The sequence below is a fragment of the Muscardinus avellanarius genome (genome assembly GCF_963383645.1).
Source record: "Muscardinus avellanarius genome assembly, chromosome: 3".
Taxonomy (NCBI): domain Eukaryota; kingdom Metazoa; phylum Chordata; class Mammalia; order Rodentia; family Gliridae; genus Muscardinus; species Muscardinus avellanarius.
In genome coordinates, this window is record NC_137788.1 from 39818708 (window position 1) to 39846561 (window position 27854).

At 49.5% G+C, this 27854-nt stretch overlaps 1 protein-coding gene across 2 annotated transcripts; it reads right to left on the reverse strand.

Annotated features, from left to right (window-relative positions):
* Positions 1-4416: 4416 nt before the first annotated feature.
* On the reverse strand, positions 4417-26863 carry MKNK1 (MAPK interacting serine/threonine kinase 1; the record flags this gene model as incomplete). Of its 2 annotated transcripts, XM_080690788.1 has the most annotated exons (11): positions 4417-4654; positions 6216-6259; positions 7571-7735; positions 8353-8547; positions 10598-10693; positions 12456-12511; positions 16363-16467; positions 18556-18629; positions 20454-20533; positions 24384-24481; positions 26764-26863. In XM_080690788.1, 11 exons carry the CDS (start codon positions 26861-26863, stop codon positions 4417-4419), a joined length of 1251 nt encoding a protein of 416 aa, XP_080546914.1. The 2 variants fall into 2 exon arrangements, with proteins under 2 accessions (XP_080546914.1, XP_080546915.1); XM_080690789.1 differs by lacking the exon at positions 6216-6259 and having other exon boundaries at positions 4616-4654.
* Between the last annotated feature and the right edge of the window lie 991 nt (positions 26864-27854).

Consider the following 27854-nt stretch of genomic DNA (forward strand, 5'->3'; position numbering starts at 1 on the left):
ACATAGGGTTTCATGAAGTTGCTGAGGAGCTTGCTCCGTTGCTGAGCTTGGCTTTAAATCTGTGATCCTCTTGCCTCAGTCTCCCAAGTATTAGGATACAGGCATGTGCCACCAGGCCTGGGACCCTTACGCTTTTATAACAACTCACTCCCATGAAAACTAAGTCACTCCATGTGACAGCATCGCTCCCTCCTGAGAGCCATGCTACCAGTGACATGGTTACCATGCACCAGGCCCCATTCTGAAGGGCCCCACCACCTCGCCACACTGAGGACCAAGCTTCCAACACTCAAACAACACGCTCGACTCATATCCAAACCACAGCACCTACCATCAGAGGCAGGCATTGTGGTAAACAAAACAGGCAAGGATCTGGGTGTGGTGATGCATGCCTGTACTTCAACAATCCCAGTATTTGGAAGGCTGACAGGAGGCTCTCAGGTTCAAGGACAGTCTCAGCAATGTAGCAAGACTCCAAAGGCAACTTAGTGAGACCTTATCTCAAAATAAAAATGAAAAGGACTGGGGGGTAGAATACCCCTGGTTCATTACACACACACACACACACACACACACACACACACACACACACACACACATCAAGGAATGCATCCTCTTCTTGACAGGCCCCCTGGACTGGTGGTAATGCCTGCTCCTCCACTGATTACAAATTGCTCTTTCTCTCCTCAATACTGGCTGTGTAATCCCTGAAAATGAAAATGCATCTTGGTCCCTGGGAGATTTGTGTGTGATAACAGGTAAGTGAGTTAAAGGGCTACTGGGTAGAGCCTGAGTCCCATGGGTTCCTCCCCAAACCTGGGTGCTCCAGGACCCTGCTAACTTCCACCACATCTCTCCTCTTTGTCTCCTGATGAGGAAAAGGCTGGAGGGTGACTGCCTGTGTGTGAGGGCGGGGAGGAAGAGTGGGCAGACAGGCCCCAGCTTGGTTTGGTTTTGTTTGTTTTCCTTGAGGGGTAAGAACCCTGGAAAAGAGCGTGATTAATTCACTGGTCCCCTGAGGGAGGGGCGGCTTTCTTGGACCACTCAGAAGCTGAAGTCAGAGAAGCGGCTTCCAAGGCAACTGCTACCATGGCAACGTGTGTGTCAGTCCAGGGGGGACTTTGCTCCTCAGCCCCCTCCAGACCTGAAGCAGCTGGAGCACTTGGCATGGGACCAAGGCACCACTGCTTGTAGAGCTGGGTCTGGTAAGAGGCAGTGGGCCAGGAGGAGGAGGAGCCTCTGGAGCTCAGGCAGGTGGACATGCAGAGGCACAAAGACTTGATTACCTCTGTGGCCAGAAGCCCTCAGACAGCAGTCCTCAAGGTCCAGCTGAACCAGGACTGGGACCAGGGCCAAGTACCACTAACTGGATTTAAGGAAAGAGGCCTGTGGCCTGACACACTCCACTGGGCTATGACCGACTCTCTCCTTCTAAGGCCCAGCCTGGTGTGAGCCCTAGAGCTGGGGAATTGGCTTCCACAATTGCAAGTTGCGAGCCTACATGGGGCTCTGCCATCCCAGTCATCCTCAGTGTACCCGCCATGTCTGCCTCTGCCAGCAGTCAGGACTTCCCAGGTTTCCCCTGTGATAACAGTAGAGGCAAGACTAGAACCCGGGGCCTTAGCAACCAACTGCAGGCTCTTCCCCTGGCACCAGAGCTACCTCTCTTGGCCAGGGACTCCAGCCTAGGTGGCAGAACAGCCTGCCAGCCGAAGGAACCCAGAGAGCCAGAGGCCTGGCTCATCTCAAAGCCCCAGTGGCTGTCTACACCACAGGAGGCCTTCTGCAGAGGGTTCCCTGAGCTAAAGGAAGTGGGAAATTCCTTTTCATCATGAGGACTATGGGTTGAATAATTCTGCCCCAGAAGAAATCAACAGAACTACAACTATCACAGCTAACGTTTATGGAGCACCTACTGTGTACACAGGGAAGTATGTGTGATGCTTTCCATTTACTGCTTCGAAACTTTCAGAGTGGAGCTATAAGCGAAGTGCTATCATGCCCCTCCAGGGCTGAGGAAACTGAGATGCTCAAAGACCAAGAAACTTGCCCAAGGCCCAAAGCTAGTAAGCGGTTGAGCTGGGATTTGAACCCTGGTAACAGGGGTCGGGGTTCTAAGTCTCTCTGGCAGGAATTCCAGTTCCACCATTCCTAGCTATACAGTTCAGGGGAAACTATTTTTCCTTTCTCTGCTTGGTTTTTCATTTTAAGTGGGGTATAATACTACCTACATCATAGGCCTGCTATGAGAATGGCTGTAAACTTCTTGGAAAACACTGTTGCTTAGTAAGTGCGTAGCGATGCTAGTGAGACCAAAGTGGCCACAGCAGCTCTGAAGCAGAGCCGTGGAGGGGAGGGCCACTCGGGGCATGGACTAGGGTCAGGAGGCCAGCAGGCCAGGGGGAGGGCAAGGAAGCCCAGCAAAGTGACATTCCTGCGGGCCAACCTGGAGGAGGACTGACCAGGCTGGGACTGGAGTCTGGGGACAGAACTTGTCTTCTGGTTCCCCAGGGGCTGAGAACTTTTGGGCCAAGAGGCTCAGATTCTGCAGGTCTGACTTTCCAGCGGACCTTACTCCAAGTTGATGCAGGAAGGATGTGAGGGTGGTAAGGGTTACTGCAAAGGGATGTGTCATCGTCTATGTGCAGACATCTATGGTCTGGGACAGCTGTGGCTTGGCCCATGTCCTAAACCTGGAGTGAAGAGCCGAGTCTCATCTCCTTTGCTCTCCCCAGGGAAGAAAGCTGTTGTCAGCACCCAGTCTGCTGCCTGGACATTCATACCTTCTCTTGCCAGCTGCTTGGGAACTTATAAAAGTCCTCCCATTCCAGCCCTCCCTGGTCTGGCTCTGAAAGTCTTATACACAACAGTATGAAGGTCTCCTGCGTGATGCATACAGAGGTGGGAGGCACCATTTTTCTTTGTTGCTAATCTGGCAGGACAAGCATAGTCCCAGGTACACAGCAGGTCCTCCACTAAAGGCTTCATAATGACCAGACAGAAGGGCCATTTGTTCCTTTGTGGGGCAGAAACAAGTAAAATCTACTAGAATGCCTTTTGAAGCCTGCTGGTGTGATGGCGGCAGAAGGTGACTGATGAATTTTATTTCTTCATCTAAAAAAAGAAAAGCAATGTCCCCTTTGCCTTGTTCTGTGGATCCAAGGTGGTGTTACACTTGAGGGTCCTGCCAAGGGCAGCTTCCCCACTTGGCTGGGTTCAGTCCCAGCCCAGAAGGCCTGCAGGTGAAGAAAGGACCACCAAGTAGGCTACACTAGAATTTAAAATAGTTTTTATTAAAACAAGCACAATGTGTGAAAGCATCACAGTTGTGGTATTGTATAAATATGCCTGACATATGCAAATCTGTTTTCTGTACCTCAACAGCTTATCTGAGCACGGCTACCCGCTCACGCTCCCAGGCCTGGGGCACCGCATGGCTCAGGCCAGGGCAGCAGGGCTGCCTCCAGGTGGCTTCTCCTGGGGCACAGAGCCCCATGGACTGGCCCAGACTTGTGCCATCCTCCGCACAACACCTGGGGGATGAAGCAGCAGCAGCAGTGGACACTGATGCCATCTGTGAGGTGCTCAATATGGTAACAGCTTAAAACAAGTTAGGACTCTAGGGCACAGCTGATTAACACTCGTGCGTGGACATTCCACTCTGGAAAAACTCCAGGCTTTGTAGCGAAAGTTTAAAGTTCCATGTTTGCTGGAAGAGCATGTTAGAATGTTAAAAAAATTTAAAAATCAAATAATACTGACTGACTTTAGCAGCAATCACAAACAAGAAAGAGGATGATAAATGAGGAACACATTTCGGTCACGGCAAAGAAAGATTATGTGCTTCTCGGCGCTGCAGACTGGAAGACTGATCTGGCCTCCTGAAGGAGGAGGGCTCCCTGCCCTTCCTGAATTGAGGGGATGGCTTTGCTCAGCCAAGGGAGAAGACAGGCAAAGAGGACGTCCAGAGGACGGAGGAAGGTGGAAGGACCGCTGGAGGAGGGTGACAGTGCGGAGAGGGAAGAGGCACGTGTGTTGGCAGCCTCTGTCAACTGCTTCTCGAAGCCGGTTCCCTGAAGGCTGCAGCCGCAGCAGGCGGCCGTAGAGCAGCCTGGATCCAGGGTCTGCAGGCCGGTGAGCAGGTGGGTCCCGCAAAAAGATGTCCCAGCTGCAGGCAATTATGCAAAGTGACAAGTGATTGCTTTCCTTTTCAAAGACAACCCCTTTGGAAAAAGCTTTTTCTTCAAGGACCCTGGGGAAAAAGGGGGTTGGGTGGGGATGCAGGGCCTTCTGGGTAAAGAAAGCCAGCCGGTGCCCCAGAGCAGGCCCTTCTGCCTGCTCCACAGACTGTCTTCACCGATTTCCAGGGGGCAATGTCTGGTCAGTTCTAGGCCAACTAGGTGTGATTGGTGCGGTTCAGAGTCCTGTGGGTGCCGGGCACGACAGTCCTGCATCTCCACCGCGGCCTGCCTGGGCCAGGGCGCGCCGGCGGGCCAGGCGAGACTTAGAGGGAGGGGAAAGCTTCATGGAGCAGAGGCCCTCGGTCAGGACCTCCGGCTCCTCACCCAGTTCGTTCTCCTCATGCTGGGACAGCTGGCGGTTAAGGGCGATGGCCTCAGCTGCAAAGAGCGTCAGGTCCATAGTGCTGCTGTTCCTGCAGGGGCCGGGAAAGGCACAGAGAAGAGGCAGGCGGGACCTGGGGTCAGCCGGGCCATCTCTGGAACATGCCTAATTGCCACTGGGCTTCATACTCCTGCTAGGTTTTCCTAAGCCACAGGGGCTGCTCATTCCAAAACAGTTCTTGCCTGGGTTTGGAATCTTGCTTGACTGAGGCTAGAAGGGGCTTTGAGCCCCAAGCATGTTCTTGGGCCTGGACGGTCAGGGCACAATGCCCCCTTCTCCTCAGAGCACCCTCCTCTGAGCTCACAACTCTGCACACACACGGCTCTTTTGCGGGCAGGGCCACCACACTGACTCAGCCGTCTCCCTTTGCCCCTGGCAGGGCAGGAACTCCCGGAGCAGGGGCTATGCAGTTTATATCTGTGTCTCTACAATCCAGCTCAGGGCTAGCATGTGACAGGCACTTTGGGCTTGCTGAATAAATCATCTAAAGGGGACCAGAGACTTGGCATCTGAAGGCATCTCCAGAGAATCAGGTAGGAGCCCAGCTGGGCCACAGTGTTCTGGGGCAAATAAGTAGAGATTGTGCGGGGCGACAGTTCCCTGTGTAAATGCTAAAACTGGCTCTGAGGCTGGCTCCCCAAAGGGTTCCCACACAGCTTAGCCCCTGCCCACTGGGGTAGAGCTCTCTGGGAACATGTCTAGTTGTTAAAAGGCTCCACAGTCAACAGCCCAGGGCTGTTTGAACAAGTTCACTCGATCCCTCTATTCCTGTTTTCGCATCTATAAAATGGGGTCAGCAGGAAAACCTCTCTTTAAATTAATTTGAAAGATTATGGATATAATATAGTGGTCTGTCATACAGAAGCACTGCAGCCAATGACGCACTGCCTGTGTGATGGTGTCCCATATGATTATATCACTGTGTGGTCACAGCTGTCTTAGTGTAAGTGCTCTGCGATGTTCACACATGATGCAACCACACTTCTTTTTCTTTTTCGGTGACTGAACTCAGGGCCTCCCATATGTTAAGCAAGTGCTCTACCACTGAGGTACACCCTCAGTCCCGTGAAGTGCTTTTCCTAGTGATGCACCCTCAGACTGCATCCATGGCATTGAGCAATGCATGACTGTAAGAGGAAAGCCCTTGCTGCCACTTCTGACATGTGGTATTTAAGACACGTGACCATTATCATTACTGACTAGCAGGATATGCCAACTGGTCCCTTTGCTTTACAGTGTCCCTAACTTTTGCTGTTTTTGCCAACTCCAAGAGCAGAAGGACACCTTGGTAGGAATAGGAAAGGTCTATCTTTGGGCTGTAAATAGAGATTTTGTTAGATTGAAGTGGGTGTGAAAACATGCCCCCCCACTGAAAATAGAGCAAGAAGGGGGCTTAAAGATGTTAGGGGGCAGAGGAGACAACTTGGTAAAAGAAAAGAAGAGAGATCTAGAGTGGAGGAAAGAAGGGACCGAGAAGGGCAGCTGGGCCTGGAAATGGGCGTCCCATGCCCCACCTCCACCCAGCGTGGCTCAGGGCTCGAGCAGATGTCCAGGCCAAAGAGAGAAGGGCGCTGAGTGTGCTTAGCATTTACCTCTGGAGGACTTGCGGCGTGGGGAGTCCCCTTTCTGGAGCTTGCTAGAATGGGAAGGACAGATGGTGGGTAAGCACTGCTCTTCCTTCCAAGAGCTGCCCCACCCAAGCCAGCAAAGAGGGGCAGGTTACCTCAGGCCCAGGCCCAGCACAAGGACTTGTCTGTGCTTCCTGTGGGGCCAGACTTCCCGAGGAGAGTGAGAAAGGTGTGCTCTGAGTCACAGCCACCTCTGCGTGGACAGCCCTCTCCCCTTTGCCTGGCAAGGTCCTAGTCCCCTTCTGTGGCCCCGCTCCAGGGTCTTCCCTCTGGAGCAGTCCCCTTCCCTGCCCTCCCCACCCCAGTCCCAAGCAGAGAGGCCCGTGCCTTTGTGCCCCTAGCACTTTACTAGCACTCCCTACACTGTCCCATAACATCTTCCCTCTGCTTCTCTCCGCTTGAGTGTGGGGACAGGGCCGGCCTTGCTCCTCCCTGCGCTGCCTGTCTCTGGCATGCGGCGGTGCTTACTCCTGGGGGGCTGGGAGCCGCTCTTGGATTGGGTCCCCATTTGTGTCGTGGGCTGGCAGTACTTGCCCCCTTGCCCGGTAGGGTGACTGATGCTGCTAGGACCTGGCAGATCACTTGGGGGACAGAGTTCAGGTATTGTGACTAACCAAGGATTTATAAAAAATTTTTTTTTTGCGGACCTGGGGATGGAATCCAGGGGCATTTGACCTCCGAGCTACACCCCCTGCCCTATTTTTTATTCTTTTATTTTGAAACAAGGTCTCACTAAGTAGCTGAGTTGCAGAGGGCCTCACTGAGTAGCCGAGGCTGTCCGCAAACCGCAATCCTCTGGTCTCAGCCTCCCGAATGCTGGGATTACAAGCATGTGCCACCACGCCCGGCCTTACAAAATGTTTTTTTAGTGAAGACTTGGATCTTGAGCACAGGGAAATGCTGCCACTTGCCTTCAGGCCCCTGTCCCAGATCTCCAGGACATGGGAACCCTGGTCCCCAGCGCTGTCTCACAAATTGTAGCGCAACAAGGTCTTGCCTGTTCCCAGTGCTCTCAGCTAGTGATGCTTTTGTACAAGGCCCAGATAAAACCACCAAGGCTGCTTCCTGGTGTGGTCTGGGTGCCTCTGCTGATAGTGGGAGGCATGTGCCTAATCCCCTCAGATGGCTCTCTCTGGTCTGTGGCCAAGACTTAAAGTGGTGAAGGAGTCAGCTCACTGCCTGCTGGGTGCTGTACCACCTCCCTCCAGCTGGGGGCAGCCACCCAGGCTGGTGGTGTTCACTCTCTGGCTTGAGCCCTTCCTCTGGCCACACTGCAGGCCTGCAGAGGTGGCACACGGCCCTTCCATGGAGTCACTCACCCCCTGCACCCATGGGTGCTGCAGAACTTGGGCGGCGCTAAGTCGCTGCTTTGCATCTCGAACCAGGAGTTTGGAGATGAGGTCTTTGGCGTCATTGGAGATGTGAGCCCAGTCCTTGTCGGGAAACTCATACTTCCCTTCCTGGATGCTTTCGAACAGCTTGTTCTAGGTAAGAAGATCCCTCCTGAGGCTATGCTGGCCGGGGAGGTGGGCGGGACGTGCCTGTCATTGAGCTGATCGCCCTGGCCCTAATGGACCTCAGCTGCAGCTGCTGCTCAGGACCGGGGAGGCCACACATAGGGCCCCTTTGCAGACCTCCTACTATCCCCTAAGTCAAAAACAAATGCAGAAGGTGGCTGGAAAGGTGGCAAGTGGGGACTATCACCTGTAGAACAAAGCCCAAATCCTTGGCACTACCCAAGGGTATTTTGGGAATTGGCTCCTGGTGACCTCCCAGGTCTCGCCTTCCAACACCATCAACCTTATACTCCTCTTTTCCGCCCTGACATATGTAGCTGCTTTGGGCTCCAGGCCTTTGCCTCTGCTGCTTCTCCTACTTATACTTGTCTATCTTTGCCTGGGCAAGACTCGTCCTTCTAGAGTATGCTCAGATGCAATCTCCAACAATCTTCCCCCGAACTCTTGGCAGGGCTGAGCTAGCTCTGATTTGCCTCATGGCTGCCCTGACAGATCAGAACATCTCCCAGCCCAGTTCTGCTTGGCACCCCACAGCCCACGGAGCCTCAATGGGACCCATGCAGGAGGCCCCAGGCCATACTCACCTGGCACACCCTGCACACCTCTCCCCGGTCCCAGCCACAGTCGGCCCCACAGTGACCTACAAACGGGGGATAGCCACTCAGCATGATGTAGAGGACCACTCCCAGGCTCCACAGGTCGCAGCGCTTGTCGTAGAAGGTGGCCTCGTCCCTGAAGACCTCCACCACCTCCGGGGCCATGTACTCGGCAGAGCCGCACTGTAGAGGTCAGGGTTTGGGGAGGGAGAGATGGCAGAAAAGAGAGAATGAGTCCCAAGGGGCGGGATGGCAAACCACAGAAGGTAATGTGAGTGAGAGGTGGAAGATGGATGGCACCACAGGGCAGGAGGTTGTCAGAAAAGCCAGGGGCTCACCGGATACTACCCAGGACTCAGAGAAGCTTCAGCTGAGCCCATCGCACCCAGGGCCCCTTCTTGTCTTTTCAGGTCCTTCTCCAGTGAGTAAAGACCTTGGCCAAGAATCCCCAGGAACTCCTCTCTGCCTCAGCTCTCCATTAAGTGCTCCAGGACAGGCTAGAAGGGAGACCTATGGAGAGTTGGCTCCATCCAGCAAGGATTTCTTTCTTTAATTTTTTGCGGTACTGGGGATGGAACCCGGGGCATTCGACCTCCGAGCTACATCCCCTGCCCTATTTTGTATTTTGAAACAGGGTCTCACTATGTTGTGGAGGGCCTCACTAAGTAGCTGAAGCTGTCCGCGAACCGTGATCCTCTGGTCTCAGCCTCCTGGAAGCTGGGATTACAAGCGTGTGCCACCATGCCCGGCTCAGCAAGGATTTCTTAAAGTGACTCCTGTTACTTCCGCTAATCTGGAGCAAGGAAGCATAAGGATTTAGAATTAAGAGGCCAACAAGGGCCGGGCATGGTGGCGCACGCTTGTAATCCCCGCGCTTGGGAGGTGGAGACAGGAGGATCGCGCAGGTTCGAAGCCAGCCGTGCTGGCTTAAGAGACCCTGTTTCCAAATAAAAAAGTATAAAAATAGGTCTGGGAGTGTAGCCCAGAGGTAGAAGGGCTTCCAGGAACCCCAGTACCATAAAAAGAAAAAATAGAGGCCAACAAGGAAGCTGGCCATGGTAGCGCACTCCTGTAATCCTGGTACCCAGGAGGCTGAGACAGGAGGATTGCAAGTTCAAGACTAGCCTCAGCAACCTAGCAAGACCCTGTTTCAAAACAAAAAATAAAAAAGGCCTGGAGTGTATAGCTCAGAGGTAGAATGCTCTGGGTTTAATCCACAGTACCACACATGTATTAAAAAAAAAAAAAAGACCATCAGAGCTAGTCTGATGACAAGTCCAATCTCCCTGCCCCCTCATTTATAGAGAGGAAGGCAGGGCCCAGGATCCAGGACTTCTCCCTCCCACCCTGTGTAAAAAACTGCTGAGAAGAATAAAACACATTCTTCTTGCTCCCTCCCCTCTTCATTATTTCAGGCTCACTGAGAAATAGCTCCCCACTCCCACCCCCATAAAACTAATTTGATTGGAAGATGGTAAGTGCTCTCCAGAAAGGATATTTTCTTTGTTATTGGCAATTAGAGTTAATGACTCTGAGAACAAGGTAGCCCTGCATGTTAAGAGGTTAATATAGAAACATTACTAATAATGTTGCTTAGAATAAGGCACGATATAGACATATTTAAAGACATGTCTTAAAAAAGGCTATTAGGAAAATTCACTTACGAAGCACGCAAATCTCAAAAGAGTCATCCTAATCAGAGTGTATCAAGTATGTGCACGAGAGGTCTTGGGAGGAAGTAGCTCCCAGCAGTGCCATCGGCCACGAAGTGTGCAGTGGGGGAAGCACAGGGGCACCTGGCCAGGCGGTCCTACTTGCGTGCAGCGGGGAACCTTGAAGTTTCTGCCACACACTCTGCTTTCCCGCACCCTCCACCACAGAGGGAATGGGACTCGCAAAGCCATCTACTTCACATATGCAATGGGGCCAGGCTGGGAGCAGTGTCTGGTTTCACTTAGGACGGGAGCTTGTGCTCCTGGAGACAATCTGGTTTTCCATTAGAGAGGACCTGCCCCAAACTAAATCTCCAATGCCAGTTTCGCTAGCAGCTGGGTAGGGGGTGGGCTTGGGCAAAACCAATACACAGAACTGAGCCAAAGGACAACTGAGGCCCCAAAGGCTCTAGGTACACTGGGTTTCCTTCCTTAGTTCTAGGCACCTTAGTTTTGGGACAGAGGCACTGCACAGCCAGCAGCCCAGCAGAAAGGGCCACAGGGTACCTGGTCATACTCACTGGAGTGGTCAGCTCTGGTGTAGTTATGGGTGTGCACGAGTTGTTCAGCTTCACCCCACTGCCCAAGTCGAAGTCACAGATTTTCACTGGAGACACCTGCAATGAAAACAGAAACCAGGGGCCACGAATATAAGAAGCTGGCAGGCCTGAGGAGACCAGCATGACTGCGTGGCTCTCACTGCAGCCCTTTCCACCTACCAGGCCGTATTTACTGTGCTTGGGTTAGCCAGGAGTCAGCTGAGGGTTTTGCCTGAGCTGTGCTCTTCTCCATGCTCTCTTCTTACTTCCCGACTAACAGAAAACTAGGTGAACTCTTTGGTGTTAGATTGCTGTGAGGTCAATGTAAATAAAGTAAAACTCTTGCCGGCATACAGTGACACAGGTTGCTGGACAGAGTTAGAGAAGTTAATAAGTATTCCTGAAAGGCAGTCCTCTTGCAGCCCATTGGTGGAAGGCAGAGACAGCTTGTAGCAAAAACCTTGTCCATTGCAGGTGGCTTAGGTGACCAATGTGTTTGGTTTGTTTTCTAGGGACTTGGTTAGTTTAAGCACTGAAAGTCCGGGAAAAACTAGGATGGTTGGTCAACATGGGCAGCATCAACTCTGCAGCCATTGCTCCAGAAATGGATGCTGTGCCTAAGACCATGACAGGGAGACCTGTATCTGGAGCACACATAAGAAGGTCTGCAAGGCAGAACAGAGGAAAGCACAGCGAGGGGTTGAAAGTGCTGGTCTGTGGGTCCCAGCTCAGTTATTTACGTTATTTACCTGCCAGGATGAGGCTGGGGAGCCTCAAAACTTCTCTCCTCCCTCCCCCGCCTGTTCTCTCCTTCCTTCCTTCCTTCCTTCCTTTCTTCCTTCCTTCCTTTCCTACTTAGCCTCTCTTTTCCTTGTGGTAGGACAGAAGCATAAAGTGTTATTTTAGCCATTCTTAAATGTATGATTCAGTGGCATTAATTACATTTACTCTTTGCCAGTATCACCACTATCTGTTGATGTTACTTGAGCTAATACATTACTGTCCCCCCAAAGTTGTACACAGCAGGCGGACTCACATTTCACACACAGCCATTTCTGTGTATGAGCCTGGCTTCAACCACACCAAGGCATGTCGCTCTTGCAGATGAACATGTGTATGTGCATGCATGGAGCTATGAATAGGGGTCATTTATGCCCTACCAGGGCTTACATCTCTCCTGACAAACAAACACAGAATTTGTCAAGTTCATGCACTCAAAAGAAATGCAAACACTTAACACTTACTAGTTGACTAAGACAATGTCTAAAATAGGTTATATCTGTTCAGCACTAAGCATGCGCGTTTCTTTTTTTTTTTTTTTTTTTGGTGGTACTGGGGATGGAACCCTTCTACCTCTGGGCTATACTCCCAGACTTATTTTTATATTTTATTTGGAAACAGGGGTTTCTTTTTAATGGGAACCTTTTGAAATAAAAATGGAAAGAGACCCTCTTCAAGAACTTGCTCCCTAGTTACTCTATTGGTGGACACTACCTGGCATACTACCAGTAACCATTTATGGGCGGAGATGTGCCATGTAAGATTGTTTCTGATTCATGGCAGTTGCTCTAAAGGTAGGTGCCATGGATTAGGAAGTATTAATTTTGTGCATGTCTCATGTTTTACAAGCCTGTAGGCTTAAGCCAATCATAGATGATAAAGAACAAAAAAGATACAAGGACTAACCCTATCTGGAATGTCGAAACAACATTCTCATGTGTCCATAATAATCATTTGAAGTTGGCACCTGAGCCAAGAGAATACTGACAGTGTGGACTGAGAGCAGGACAGCTTTCCTGAACAGTATGAACCGTAATATCCCAAATCAGGCCCTAAGTACCTTTTCTGGAGATTCACATAATATATTTTCTGGCTTCAGATCCCGGTGAGCAATGCCTGAAATGACAAACAGCAAAGAAATGGTTAACATATGCACATAATTATCATACATTCCACACACAATTAATTTTTTCCAAATGCTGTTGTTCGCAGATTAATTCCCAATTATGGTACATTAAAAAACCAACGAGCTGCAGGAGGCAGAAGTAACCAGAGACACAAACCGAAAGCACAGTGGATTCCCCAAGTTCTTCTGAAGCAGAGGCTTTAGAAGTCTGGCAGGGATAAGAAGGGCTAAATGAATCCCAGCCAGCCTACCTTTCAGCACTGCAGTGACAACCAAGAATTCTTACTGTGCAGCCTAACACAAAGCAGAGCAGAGAGCTCTGCAAACAGCAACGCTCAGAACAGCAATGCAGAAATAATTAGTGCCTTGTTTAAGAGCATCTCGGGGGGCTTAGACTGCTCTACCTCATTTCTTCTTGTGTAGCCGATTTAACAACAACAACAAAGATTCCTTCAGCGTGACTCCCTGATGTTCAGAGGGCCAAGTGTTAGCTAAGGAATTTCCCAAAGCCTGACCAGCTCCCTCCTACCTGCTCTGCAAGGACAGCTTTGGCCTGAGGGTGCTGTTCTTTACAGAAGGGAAGAACTTCTGCATTTTGGTCAGACCTCCCTAGATGAATGCAAAGAGCAGCCTACTCCATGAAAAGCTGCTGACCTGGCCAAGAAGGCACCTAGGGTAAGGCTTTACAACAAAGAAATGATCCAAGAACCAACAGATAGGGCTATGATGTTCTGGCAGAGGGCACAGAAAACTCTCTTTCCTCCTTCCTTCCAAAGCTCCACAGCACAGCGACAGTCTTGGGGGTGTGGGTGGGGCTAGCAAAAGTCTACATGAAAGCCTTGGAATGCAGAGAGGATCTTGGGGTGATGGGGAAAGAAGAATCTGCCTTGCAGAGTCTAAGTGGTCAGTTGCTTGGCAGCCCTCCAATTCCCTACTAGAAGGCAAAGACCGGGCCCACCTGAGGCCTTCACTAGTGAAGAAAAAGCTGAGCTCCAGCAAGCTAAGTAACTTCATCAGTTACCTAATTGAATGAGAACCCAGAGCAACTCAGCCCAGCCTGCGCAAATTGAGTCGGGCTACTGCTCGCTGCACTAAAAGTGAAGGATATTTTCCATTACAGCAAGTGCTCCCACGGAAGGATCACGAGCCACACACGGAGCCTTACTCTCCAAATAGGTACCCATGGCCCGCTTGTCCCCCAGCCTGAGAACTCAGAAAGCCGGGCTGTCATAATGGGCCCGCCTGTGTGAGTGCGCCAGCCATCGAGCCGCTCCGGTTCATTTCCCAGAGGTTAAGCAGCAGTGTGTCCAGTATTTAAAAGTATGGAACTTGTTTCAGGGCTGACCCATTCTTGCCCCATTCATCTTCCCAGCATGAAGTTATTTAGAAAACAGCCAAGTTCAGCTGGAAATCGTTTTTCATCCCCTCCAACTTCTAGTCACGCGGGCAGCTGGCCAGCGAGATGCTAACAAGCACTTCAAAACTCCTAAGACACCACCGGCCTCTGTTCCCTGGAGTGCATTCTTGTAAGCAAATAAATAAATAAATATATAAAAAATAAAACTGCCTTCACCCCTCCTCCAAGGTATGGCTCTTGTAAAAAGCGTGACCCAGTTTTGCAATCTACAGAGGCAGCTTGGGGAGCAGTTGTAAATCTCTGTCAGGCAGGTGTTACCTACATGCACCCCAGCTTTCAGAATCAGAACTGCGGCTATTCATCATGCTGCGGGAGGCACACACACCCCTTCTAGGAATCCTCATCCCGGGTGCAAGTCAGGGCGCCACAGTGGACATGTCAATTTGCAGATCTCTTTTGGTGGCTGGAGGAAACCAAGTGGAGTCAACGAACCTGAACCTTTGGCACACCTGCCACACCAGGCTGCACTGCACACTGCAGCGGGGTGCGTGTGTGGTATGCCGGTGGTTGGTCCCGAACATTCACAACCAGCGTGGCTGGCCAGGAGCCACAATCGTGAGGGCAGTGGAGCAAAGTCACAAATGATCTGCTCCGTCCCCACAACCCATCCGTAGAATGCTTTATTTATTAATTTGTGTTGTGGTACTGGGGGTTTTACCCAGGGGCATTCCACCTCCAAGCTACACCTCTAGACCTATTTTTATTCTTTATTTTGAAACAAGGCCTCACTGAGTTGCAGAGGGACTCACTACGTAGCTGAGGCGGGCCACAAACCTGATCTTCCTGTCTCAGCCTCCCAAGTACTGGGATTACAAGCATGTACTACCATGCCAGCCTAGAATGCTTTATCTTAAAGGAATTAATAGTAGAAAATATAAATGCTTTATGACTCTTGGGGGAGGAAGGTGCAGAAAAAAATTCAATGAAGAGCTACTACTATGTTCCAGGAACCTTGCTCGGTCTGTGCTATAAATATGTAATACACACAGGAGACGCACACAGCTACATACACAAATTCACACATATAGGTTTAAAACTGCTCAGGTCACAAGTTAACTGCTGTGGGTGATGGTGTCATCCCTCCTGCTCCTCACCCTAACTTGCCCGATTGCAGACAAAGCACCAGGCTGGAAGAGAGGAGAAGCCACAACTCATTTTTTCTACGGCAATGCTTTGGGACAAATTTTTTAAATGTATGTAATAGTCCAAAAGATTTATGGAAATGCAAAAACACTTCATTTGAAAAAAATACTTAATTCACTTCAAAAGTTCTTAAATTATCAGTTCTAGGAAAGGGACTGAAGTGATTGTAACTCACATAATAACAGCCTGCTAATAACACTGTGATGTACAACAGATACCCCAAACTTTCATATGTAAAAGAAAATTCATTTTGCATTGACTATGAACAAGATACATAAAACTACATATATCCTATCATGCCAGTTTTGAAGAGAGATAAAGGTGTAGCATTTTATTTTATTTTTTTGTACTGAAGATTGAACCCAAAGGCATTCTACCTCTATACCCCCATCCCATATATATTTTTTTTTAATGTTGAAACAGGGTCTTGCTAAATTGCTAAGAGTTTCACTTAGTTGTTGAGGCTGGCTTTGGATCTGTGAGCCTCCTGTCTCAGCCTCCTAAGTACTGGCATGTGCCACTCTGCACGACTTTTATTTTTATTTATTTTTTTGTGTGGTACCGGGAGTTAAACCCAGGAGCATCTACCTCCAAGATATACCCCCAGCCCTATTTCATTTTGAAACAGGGTCTCACCAAGTTGCTGAGGCTAGCCTTGAACCTGTGATCCTCCTATCTCAGCCTCCTGAATAATGGGATTACAGGAATGTGCCACTAGGCCTGGCTCAGTGATGTACTTTAAAAGACTAAAGGAATGATACTGAAATATTTCATGAGAATGGTTGTATCATGCATGAGTTTTATATTCTTTTTTTGTTTTTTGGTGGTACTGGGGTTCCTGGAAACCCTTCTACCTTTGGGCTATACTCCCAGACCTTTTTTATATTCTTTTATTTGGAAACAGGGTCTCTTAAGCCAGCGCGGCTGGCTTCAGACCTGCGTGATCCTCCTGTCTCCGCCTCCCAAGCACAGGGATTACAAGCGTGCGCCACCACACCTGGCTAGTTTTATATTCTTCATTAGGAAAAGGAGCACATTCACACACAGATCTGTTCAATGGAACATTCATGCTTTTTCCTTGCTCTTTCTTCTGTAACCCTACCTTGCTGAATTGCTCCAGCATTTCCCCAGCATTGTAGTGGAAGCCTAGGAGCCTCCTACAGTAGGCATGTTTGAATCTTGAGCAGCCTGCCAGCTGTGCTCCCTGCTGGGCCTGCCCCCTCTCTCTGGTACCCAGAGCAGCCAGTCCGACTCGTCCCCCAAGGCGCAGGTTCTGCTCACCTTTGGTGTGCAGGAAGTCAAGGGCAGCAGCGACATCCCTCACTACTCGGCTGGCTTCTCGCTCATTGAAGTGCTTCCGCTTCTGGATGTGGGCTAGGATGGAGCCTGGGGAGCAGAGAGGACATCCTGGGAGAATGCTTTTGTGGGATCTAGTAGGCATAACCTCTTAGAGGCCAATTTTCACAGGTTTGGGACAGGATCATAGGGTTATTCATGACTAAATCTCCAGCTCCAAGTGTGGTGCCTGGCAATGAGGAGGGATCAGCATGTATCTGCTGAGCAAAACTAGACTGCTACCTTCTGAGCCTGTCTATGAGGAACTCAGGTGTGGTAGAGAACATTGATTCATATGGCAAAAAATATTAATGCCAGTGGGGCTAATGGTGAATGTATGTGGGGCTAATGGGCCTTAGAGACCCGTTGCTCCTCTGCATCTGAGCTCAGATCCTAACAGGTGTACAATTCTTCCAGTGGAAATGCCACACTATCCCCACATTTATAAAGGTCTGGAAAAGTTGGGGGGGCTTCCTGATCTACTGAACTTTCCCTATGTTATTATTATTTCCTTGACAATGGCTAACATTTATTGACTACTTACTATGAGCCAGGAACTATGTAAAGTTATTAAAAAAAAATAGCTCATCCTTACCACAAATGTACAAAGTGGGTAGTATGGTTATCCTCATTTTATAGATGGAAAAACTAATGTCAAAAATGGTTAGGCAACTTGCTTAAGATCACACACCAGTAAGTGGAGAAGCCAGAACTCAGCCTGGTGAGTCTAGCCTCAGAGCCTGTGCACACGTCGTCCCCTTGGCAGGACCAATTCCTGGGGGAGGGCTGCCCCAAGACACCCGTGCCCTCTCTTCCTGCTGGGTCTGGCCTCAGTGGAGCGATAGTCTAAGTGGTTTGGCTACAGAGGTCCCTGGCTGCCTCTAGCATTCCAAGCATGTAATTTATGTCTTGGCATTGGGAGGGGCAAGCAGAGGCAGACAGGCATGGGCATATGGCTTGGCTTCATGACGTCATGTGGTCTATACTGACTACTGCGAGCCAGTATCTGTGGGCTGAAGGTGTCATTTCTGTGTCCTAAAAATGGCCTCATGCTTACTTATTATCTGTTTTTCCCCCCTGGTCAGGGAGGGAGAAAAGAAGGGGAAAAACTGTCAAATATCCCAACATGCTAGGGAAAAACTATCTCCTGGCCCTACTCTAGCCTGCCTGTGATAGCAAGCTTTTTGTTTCTAAATTTGTTAAAAGAGAAGGCAGAGATTAATAGTCTGCTTATTTCTAAGACAGCTGCCAGTATACTCAGTTGTTTTCATAATATACAGAGTCAACATTTACTAAACCTTGAGTTTCTACTCTTAGCAGCGCTAGCATTTTGCCTGAACTATCTCATCTGATCTTCATGACAAACCCACGAGGTAGGCATATTTGGAAATACTATTTGGAAAAGGTTAACAAATTTGCCAAAGATCACATGGCAATAAGGAATGAAGCTAGACTTAAGTTTAGCTTTGTTGGTTCCTAAAGCACACTCCCTTGACCACAGAGCCCCTCCATGGAGTCCCTATTCAGCTCTACACATTCCTGCAATGTCACCTTGCAATGTGTCCTAGGGCTGAGTGGGAGGTGAGGAGGGAAAGGGCTTCTCTATCCTCTTCACTAAGTCAGAAAAGCAACTTAGACACGCACCACAGTGATAGGCACGTGGGTGATGGCAGTATGCGGTGGGCAGGAGGGGCACCTCCCCATGAAAGGGTTCGCTCATGGCCTCCTTTCTTTCATGGGCCTGTGTCCCAAACAATGAGGCCCTCTTCTCCTCTGTTTAGCCTTTCTAGATTTTACAATGTAAGCCAGAGCTTCCACCCCATAATTAATTTAGTTAAATAGTATGTATGTCAAAATAGGGGATTGATAAATTGATCACAAAATGTGTCTATATATGACTCCTATTATAATGAAAAGGTTTTTATAGCATGCCCACACGGGTGACATTCTAAGCTTTGCAAAATGCTAATTATCATCTTTCCCTCCGGCCTTCCTTCTCCCAAATCAAGGGCAGTTTTTAAGTCCTTCATCCGTTTTATTAGCTTGAGTCATTTTAGAAGTCTCTGGGATTCATGATAAATGATCATCACCACCCTGGGTCTTAATCCAAAATCCAAACACATACTCAACAGGAAGTACCTCCTTGCAATTTCTCAAAGACCAAGTAAAACCTCGTGTCATCTTCAAAGAACTCGATCAGCTCCAAAATGTTCCTTGAATAGAGAAAAATAGGAGGAGAGGGGAAAGGAGGGAGAATTGTGTTATATATTAATGTCCACTTACAAATATACAAAGAAAAAAATATACAACGCCCTGTAGTGGGGCAGAAATCAACTTGAAATCAGAATGCTTATTAAAGACCCATGTTGGAGGAGCAGCCAATGGTGTTAGCAAGATTCAGGTCACCTTATCTTTCCATAATGTTTAGTCTCTGGTGTTTTCTCCAAGTCTGTGCTGTCAAACCCAACCCTAAAACCCACTAGGTAGAGTTATAAAAAAGTCCCGGTCACATTAAACTGAATAAAATCTGCAGCCGACTGGAAGCAATTGCGGCTAATAACACTGAATAGTAGGTGTGTGTCCTGGAGGCAAGCAGCAAATAATTACTTGCCCTCCCTCTTGCCCATAAATCATGGGGCAGTATTTACATTGCCTGGAGAAAATGGAAACATCTGTCAAATAGACTTGGGGCCTAACGTGGGCACCGCTAGACCCTAACTGCTAAGCGCTGCTTAATGAAACGGCCGCGTTCCCGGCCACCGTAGCACTTGTGGCCTTCCCCGGTGAGCACTCTCTGTCTGCCCGAGTACTGCAGTGCTCTGCCAACAAGGTCGTCTCGTAACTCAGCAGGGAAGCCACCAGCCTGGATACTGGAGGTGTTGGGTTTTTTTTTTTTTTCTTTGAAAGAACGAAATAAACCAAGTAGAGTCTCTAATGCTGAACTAAGAAGCTGCAGGGCTGAAAATAAAAATCTGTCCCTCATAAAAAAATGCTGACCACTTTGGGAGACACCGGGCTTTTACTAGTGTGAAGGCGTCCAAATAAGATGGCCAAAATGGCCTAATTTGAAAGAAGATTGTGGAGGCAGTGCCTGGAGTTAAATCAACAGCGGGCCCCCATCCTCCAAGCTTAATGACAAAGCCATCAATACCAGGCCACTGGCTCCCTGCTGACCCTGCATGGAGGAGAGAGAAGGGGAGGCCAGCCTTGAAGTGACCCTGATTTAAAGCCACAATGGGAGGGCCATTCATTTGGAGCAGACTATGATAAGGCTGGAGGTTACCATGGCCCAGTTAGCAAACCAGGAGCTTTGGCTGTGGCTTCTGTGCCCCTGAGGTCTCTGTGCAGAAGTAGGTATGCTGGGAACCAAGAGCGGCAGCCAATGTTCTCGAAATTCTCATCTTGGTACTAAAGCAACCCCAAAGATTTCTACCAGGCAGCACTCAGCTGGCCTACCTCCCGCAGGTACTTGGAAGAAATGAAACCTCATTTCTTCCACACTTGGAAGAAATGAAACCTCATTTCCCCCCCAGGAGCCACTGATTCAGATTGCTCACTCTTCTGACTTGCCTGGATTGGTGATATTTACAGAATTTCAGTCTAATGAAAAGATGGCTTCTTGAGGCTACTGCCTCTTCTCCTCCCTCTCCTGCCCTCTCCCACTGAAAGATGGAAGGAGTGACTCATAGTGGACAAGAAGGAGGGAGTTAAGTGCTGGGATCAGGGGATGGAGAGAAGTAACCTCCCCTCCCTCCCTCCCTTCCTTCCTTCCTTCCTTCCTTCCTTCCTCTTTCTTTTTTTGAACCCAGGGCATTCAACCTTTGAGCTATACCCCCAACCATATTTTTTTAAATTATTTATTTTGAAACAGGGTCTCACTGAGTTGCAAAGGGCCTTACTAAGTAGCTAAGACTGTCTGCGAACCGAGATCCTTCTGTCTCAGCCTCCCAAATGCTGGGATTACAAGCCTGTGCCACCACGCCCAGCTAGAAGTAACCTTTTCTGCAGAAGCACCGAGTCACCTGCACGACACTCACTTGTTTCCTTGACACTGGTAGAGTGTCTCCACTTCTCGGAATACCCGGCTCCGGCTGTGCCCTGCTTGCTTTTCAATGATCTGTGGGAAGGATAAAATCTGTTGTTACATACACCCACTTGACTTCAAAACAGCCTTCGCCGGAGCCCCTGAGAATGAAGGCCGAATGCACAGTCCAGATCCGGTTGCCAGCGGAAGCCTGGAGGGGGCCGCGGTGACTCTGGCACTGTGGCTCTGTGGCTCGGGCAGCAGGCTGGCCAGGGCTTCCGGCCAAGCCAAGCCTGTGTGACTCTGGCCACACACCACACCTGGGAAACCCAGGAAGCTGCTGCTCAGGGAGCCCTGAGGCAGCTGGTGAGACAGAGAGCCTTACAGGCTCAAAGAAGTGACTGGAGGATGGGAAGAGCGAGGAGGAGGAGCCAACGCCTCAGAGTCCAGCCCAGGTGCCATTCTGCAACCCCCCAAGCCCAGGTGCCATTCTGCAAACTCCCGGGCAGAAGCCTGCACTTCTCTTCTAAGAACTCACTCTTAGGCAAGCCCTGTACTAAGCAATTTTTATAACTAATCTCCATTAACCCTTACAACAATGTCAAAAGATAGGAAGGTGTAAAACATTCTGGTCAAGGCGCAGAACTGACCTCAAAGCTCTCACTAACCCATACCTGCTCTTAGCCTAGACGGCTTCTTCCAGCACCTGGAGCCTTTGTCTCTCCTATTAAACTGTGAGATGGCCCTTCCACACTTGCACCTAGAGATGCTTGGCAAAGGCCATTCTCAGCAATGCACAAGACCACAGAGGAGTGGGTGGTTTACATGGAGACCTGCTGACTCTGAAAAGCTCTGGGGACCTGGATAGAGCCCCAGACATTGCAAACAGAGCCTGCGTGTAAGTCTTCTGCAGAGCCTCGCCCGCTGCACACTCAGATGATATTCTGCTCCTGGAGCCTTCCAACACTGCAGGGTACAACACTCCAAATGTCTCCTCTATGTTGTAGCAAAAACATCCACAACCAACTATAATTTTCTAAATAAGCCCAATTCTGTTAGTAAACCACTGTGGGCCCATTTCTGAGCAGTTAGCGAGGTGTGGTGCTGGGAAACAGAAGCTATTTGACTCCAAGCTATTCAGTCTCATTCGCCAAGCACTTTAGGTCAAAGTCAGGGAGAACTTTCTAGCAGGAAGGCTTTCTAGCAACAGCATAGTTTTCTTGTAAGAGGTAATGGGCTCTGGCCACTAGAGATGGGGGGTAGAACATGGACAACTATTTGGGGAGTCTTAGAGGAAATGTGGATCAGATTATCTAGACATTCCATTCTGACCCTGAGGTTCTCAGCTGGATGCCTGTAGGGAAAGGGGTAATAAACCAAGGCTTGCAGAGCCATGCTGAGAGACACACCACCTCTCTAGGGAGCTTTAAGAGAGCTGGGGTTACAAAAAAAAACACACAGGTAGAGCTGCTGAAGCCATAGGCCTGTCAAGCCAAGGTCTGCTGCATGCTCAGAGCCATCAGGGGGACATGGCATAGAGGCCAAGTTTTCCTCCTGTGACCCAACCTGGAAGAAGTAGGTCTGTCATCCATCAATCTTTCAAACCTTTGAAAATCAATTTACATTTGTGGTTTTTACCATGTTTACACACACACACACACACACACACACACACACACACACGCACGCATGCACGCATACTTTAAAATTACTTGTAATTTGTACAGATCTAATTCTAAAAGGGAATGGAGGAAGCTCTCTTATTATCAGGTGAAGCAACACCCCAGCAAGACTGAACCTGGCTTAGCAGAAGCGCTCGTCATCCTGGACCAAAGCTGGGACTGCAGAGGATTGGTACAAAGAAGAGGGCGCATCTATGTCAGGAGCCAGTAGGGAGGGGGCAGCACTTGGACCGGGTGGCTCGGGTGACTCCTGGGAAGTCAGTTTGAATTGCCATTGGGTTTAGTAAGCCCCTCTTGCTAGCTTAGTGGCCTCACAATCACCTAGGAAGCTTGGTGAAGACACAGACCCAGGCCCGCTCCTGTATGGAGAAACACGGTTCCCTGTTGCTCTGCTGGCTGTGGGTGACTCTGACACACACCCAGGCTTAAGCCTGCCCTCCCTCCAGTACGGCTCTCAGACTGTGGCAGGGTCAGAAGCACTTGGATGTATTGTTGACATTCATGCTGCTGGACCCTAGCTTCTGACTTAGTAGGTCTGGGGTCGATTATGTGTATTTCTGTTATTTATTTATTCATTTATTATTATTTGTTTGGTACTGGGGATTGAATCCAGAGGCATTCTACTACCAAGCTACATCCTAGTCCTATTTTTTTTTTTAATTTTGAAACAGGGTCTCACTAGGTTATTGACAGTGTCATTACTTGCTGAGGCTGTCCTCAAACCTGCAATCTTCTTATCTCGGCCTCCCGAGTACTGAGATTACAGGCATGTGACACTGTGCCTAACTCTTGTGTAGTTCTGACCAGGTGATGCCCTATTGATCCAGGGCCCACCTCGCTTTCAGGGCCTCTTGCTCTATCTCTAACCCTTCTCCACACGAGTGGCCAATGGGAATGAAGGTGGTGGATGGAGTGCCCCAAGGCCACGCAGCCAGTGAAGCCAGGTGCTGAGCCACTTTCCAGTCTTCAACGTCATGCGTTACCAGGACACATGACTTTGTACAGTACTTTGTGGTTTGTAAAGTGTTTCTACCTCTACTAGTTCGTTTTTGTTTCCATCTTTATAACCCCCTCATGAGACAGAAAGGGCAGGAATCATCACCTTCACCGTAGAGATGTGGGCACTGAGGTTAAGGAGGTTCAGTGACTTGCCCAAAGTCAAATATTAAGTATGGCCAGGCATGGTGGTGCACGCTTGTAATCCCAGCATGTGGGAGGCGGAGACTGGAGGATCATAGTTTGCAGACAAGCCTCAGCTACTTGGCGAGGACTTTTGCAACTCAGTGGGACCCTGTTTCAAAAAAAAAAAAAAAAAAGACTAAAAATTAGGGCTGGGAGTGTAGCTCAGAGGTAGAATGCCCCTGGGCTCCATCCCCAGTACCGCAAAAAAAAAAAAAAAAAAGGAAGTTTGTCAAAACAGAATCCTGCCCAATGTGGTGGCGACACCTGCAATCCCAGCACTTGGGAGGCTGAGCTAAAGGGTTGCAAGTTTGAGACCATCCTTAGCAACTTAGTGAGACTCTCAGCAACCTAGTAAGATATGTTTCAAAATAAGAAAAGAACAAAAAAGGCCTGGGGGTGTAGCTTGGAGGTAGAACACCCCTGGGTTCAATCCCCAGGACCAAAAAATGAAACAAATCAAAACAAAAACAGAGTCATGCAGGGTTTCTAATTCCAAAACTGGCTGTCCACTCCCCTAAGCTGACTTTGTTTCTGTTGGAGCAAGGTCTGGCTTTTTATGAGCCTGGCATTGTTCCAAGTACTTTACACATATACGTTTATTTAATCCTGGCAATAATTCTATACAGGTTCTATTATTGCACCCATTTTAAGGATAAGGAAACTCAAGGACAGAGAGGTTAAGTAACTTTCCCAAGGTGACACAAGAGGGGAAACAGCAAGATTTGAATCTGGTGAAAACAGCTTTGGACGCTGGGCGTGGTGGTGCACGCTTGTAATCCCCGTGCTTGGGAGGCAGAGACAGGAGGATCGCGCAGGTTCGAAGCCAGCCGCGCTGGCTTAAGAGACCCTGTTTCAAAATAAAAAGTATAAAATAGGTCTGGGAGTGTAGCCCGGAGGTAGAAGGGCTTCCAGGAACCCCAGTACCACCAAAAAAAAAAAAAAAAAAATGAAAGAAAACAGCTTTGGAATCCCAGTTTTTACTGAGCTACCATATTTCAAAACATAACATTTATTTGCTTTAGGAGAAGCGAGGAATGACTGTTGGCAAAGCAAAGCCTGACGTCAGATGAGACACTCACTTTGACGGCATACTCTTTGCCGGTCTGCAGGCTCACGGCACCTTGAACTTTGGCATAGGCTCCTTCTCCAAGCAATTCAGAGGTCAGCTTGTACACATCTGCAGGTGAAATGGGTGAGAGGAATAACAAGATGAGTCACCCCACTGCAAGCCAGGCCAGGAAGAAGAGCTTCCGATTCCCTGGTCTAACCACCCAGGCTGAACGGGCACGCGGTGACCTGTAGCACTCGGTGAGGGGGAAGATACTCAGCTTTCCCAGCGCGCAGGACTCAGCTTCTCAACGGCAAAGCCACGTGGAAGGCATTCTGTTCCTCATTTCAGAGATGAGGTCAGCAAAAGGAGGGTTCGATCTAGCACCTACTTCCTGAGCACCTACTCTGTGCCGAAGAGGATAGCAGGGGCAGATAAGGGATAAAATAGAGTCCCTCCTCTCACTAAGGGTCACAGTCCAGTGGGAAAGAAATCGCATATAACAGTGGCCCCAGGACAAACCAGGCATTGTGAGTACTATTTATTACAGAGGGGTAAGTATAGTAAAACAAATACATAAATAAATCGGGCAGGGAAAGGAAGCTGTGGGGGAGGCCTGAGGATCTTCACAGAAGGGGTATGATTTGACTGAACACCATTCTTTCATTTACTCATTTGCTGAGCACCTACTATGTGCCCTGGTGGCACGGGGGGAGTAAAATGAAGTTCTATTTTCTACCACACACAAAGAAGGTCACCGGAGGTTTCTGAGAAGTTTCCAAAAGTAACCCACAGGAAATTAGAGGCAGAAGTAGGATGTAAATTATGCCTCGAGGTTTTAGAGGCTGAGTCACAGCAGCTATAACAGAGTAATGGGCCTGGGTTGAAAGAATGTTTAGGTGACCTGCCCAAGCTCACCAGCAGCACAAGCTCTCTGAGCCCCTTCCAAAGGAAGCCAGCTCTCCACCCGGCCCTCGCCTGCTGGCTGGCCTCATCCCCCTGTGGCTCCACTCCCCAGCTCGACGTTATGGAGGCAGCCTAGCCTTTAAACCCACAGCCAGCAGAAGACTTTAAATCGCAACACGAGATCCCATCACTCTTAGTCATGAGAAGTCCCGACTACATAGCTATCCTTAGATAATCGGAAAGCACTCTCTGTTCACTGAAAGAGTAGAAGGCTTATTGATTTGCAAGCTAGTCTAAAAAGTCTTGGGGAGTTAAGGGCAAACCACCCACCCTGTGCTAAGTACTTTTTTGGTTCCACAAGTTTTGGTCATGCAGCCGTTTATAGGAGCAGACGCGCACTATTTGTAAATGTTTTAGATGACCTGCTTTTCTCACAGTGCACACTTCATCATTAGCTCTTCACACGTGCCAGGATGCTAGGAGGTCGGAGTCCAACATTCCTGACTCTTAAAGAGCTCATTATCAGAACCACTCTATAGAACAAGCAATTTGCTGGTGTGTCTGCAGGGCTGGCCATGATGGGAAGCTACTTCAGGCCTGACAGTGAACATAACAAAAAATATGCCAGGCATGGTGGCACGCACCTGTAAAAATAAGCCAGGCTTGGTGGCATACTCCCAGGACTTGGGAAGCTGAGATAGGATAGCGACTTGAGGCCCGCCTCGCAACTTAGTGAGACTGTTTCAAAATAAAAAATAAAACAGAGCTGAAGTGTAGCTCAGAAGTAAAATGCCCCTGAGTTCGATCCCCAGTGCCACACACACTCAAAGAAACAAAATATCTGAAGATGACTGCTACTTGTAGGAGTAGCTACTGATCCTCACAGTCCTTAGCAGAAACACTGTGATTCACTTCCCCAGTCACACGCCCAGTGGTAACAGTGCCGGTGCAGAGCCTAGTGCCTCCCATGCAGAGTGCCCCAAATGTCTGATGACCCAACGCCACATCCCCTGAACACAGCACACCCTGTTTAAGAGGGAGCCAAACATAAGCAGCACGCGTGGCTGCAATGTGTAGGAGTCCGAGCCTCCACTTAGCACAGTGCTGCTTGCAGCGGTGGCCCTTGGCGTGAAGATTTGCTTCCTCTGCGTTTGTTGCACCTCTCAACAGTCCTGCCAGGAACTGCTGGATGCAGGATCACATCTGAAAAGCACTGGGGCACACAGGCCATCTTCCTCCACACAGCTGACAGCACAGCCTTTCTGCCCACGGAAGGGCCACCTGGATGGCTTGAAAGAGGCCAGCGCAGCGTCTGAGAGCTTTTCCTCCTCCTGCCTGCTCTGCCACTCCTTTGTGTAAACCTACCACTCCATCTTCCCCATCACACAGATGATCACGACGTGGCTCCAACGTGGGGCATCCTATGATCTAGGCCCACGGGCATAGGATGCTCCTCCCTGCGAGGGGAGTCACAGGCCCAGATCTTGGAGGGCTGTGGGACCAACCTTCAAACTTGCCCGGCAAGGTGTCAGCCGCCCGGGCCTTTCGCTTCTTCTTCTTCCTCTTGTCACTGTCTACAATGGGAAGAGGCTCGCTGCTGCCCATCTCTGGAAGACAGGGGAGATGTAAGGGAAATAGCACTGTACTGATCAAGCTGTAAGTTCATTCAGAAGGAGAGAAAAGGTGGGCTGGGGGGGAACCTGAGAGCTTTACACTGATGGTTTTTAAATATCTGTGAGGAATATTGATTTGTTTTGACCCAGGAGGCAAAACTAAAGGCAAAGCCATTACAAGAGATCATTAACTGTAGAAAGGAACTCAGACAGGCAGGCTAGATTAGAAGAGGATCGCAGGAGCCTGATTTAACCAAGCTCATTAGCACACAGATTTAGATCTTGCTACCAGTCAAGCCATATTCCCCAAACAGAAGGAGCCCACAAGCAGAACCCCACCTGTGACACTCCGGGGTCTCAGTGCCAGAAAGGCAGGAGCCAGGGAGCAAGACGAGAGCAGGGTGCCAGTGGGGGCCCATGCACATGAAATCAGAAGTGCCAGGATATCCTTACAGATGTGCAGATGTGCACAGGAACACAAATGGCCTCCTGTGGAGACCGCCTCTGGGAAGGTAATGGGGGCTGGGCGCGGGGTTGAGAAGAGCCCAGCCCCTTCGCGTCTAGGAGCCCAGGCTCCATGCCTGTGCAGCCCTTGGTGGCTTCCTTCCTCCCCAGCTCCTTCCTCAGAGAGGGTGCAGGGAGGGTCTGCTCAGAAGCCCGCAGTTGACAGGTCTTCACTAGGTTGCTGGATGAGGCCACTTATGGCAAAAACATCATTATTTCTCCCAGGCAGGCACCTGGCTTCTATGTTAAAGGGAATATGCATGAGGCAGACACAGACGCTGGACAGTTTGGGCAGGAAAGGGTCAGGACAGAAAGCAGCAGCAGGAGAATGAGACAGGGAAAAAGAAAAGGAGGAAGTGGGAGCCAGTGCCCAATCACAGTTCTGTCTCCAGGACACTCTAGCAGGGGCCTCCCCTGTTAAAGATAAATTACTTATAGAACATGTCATGCCCCTGATCCAGAGTGGAGCCTTAATACTC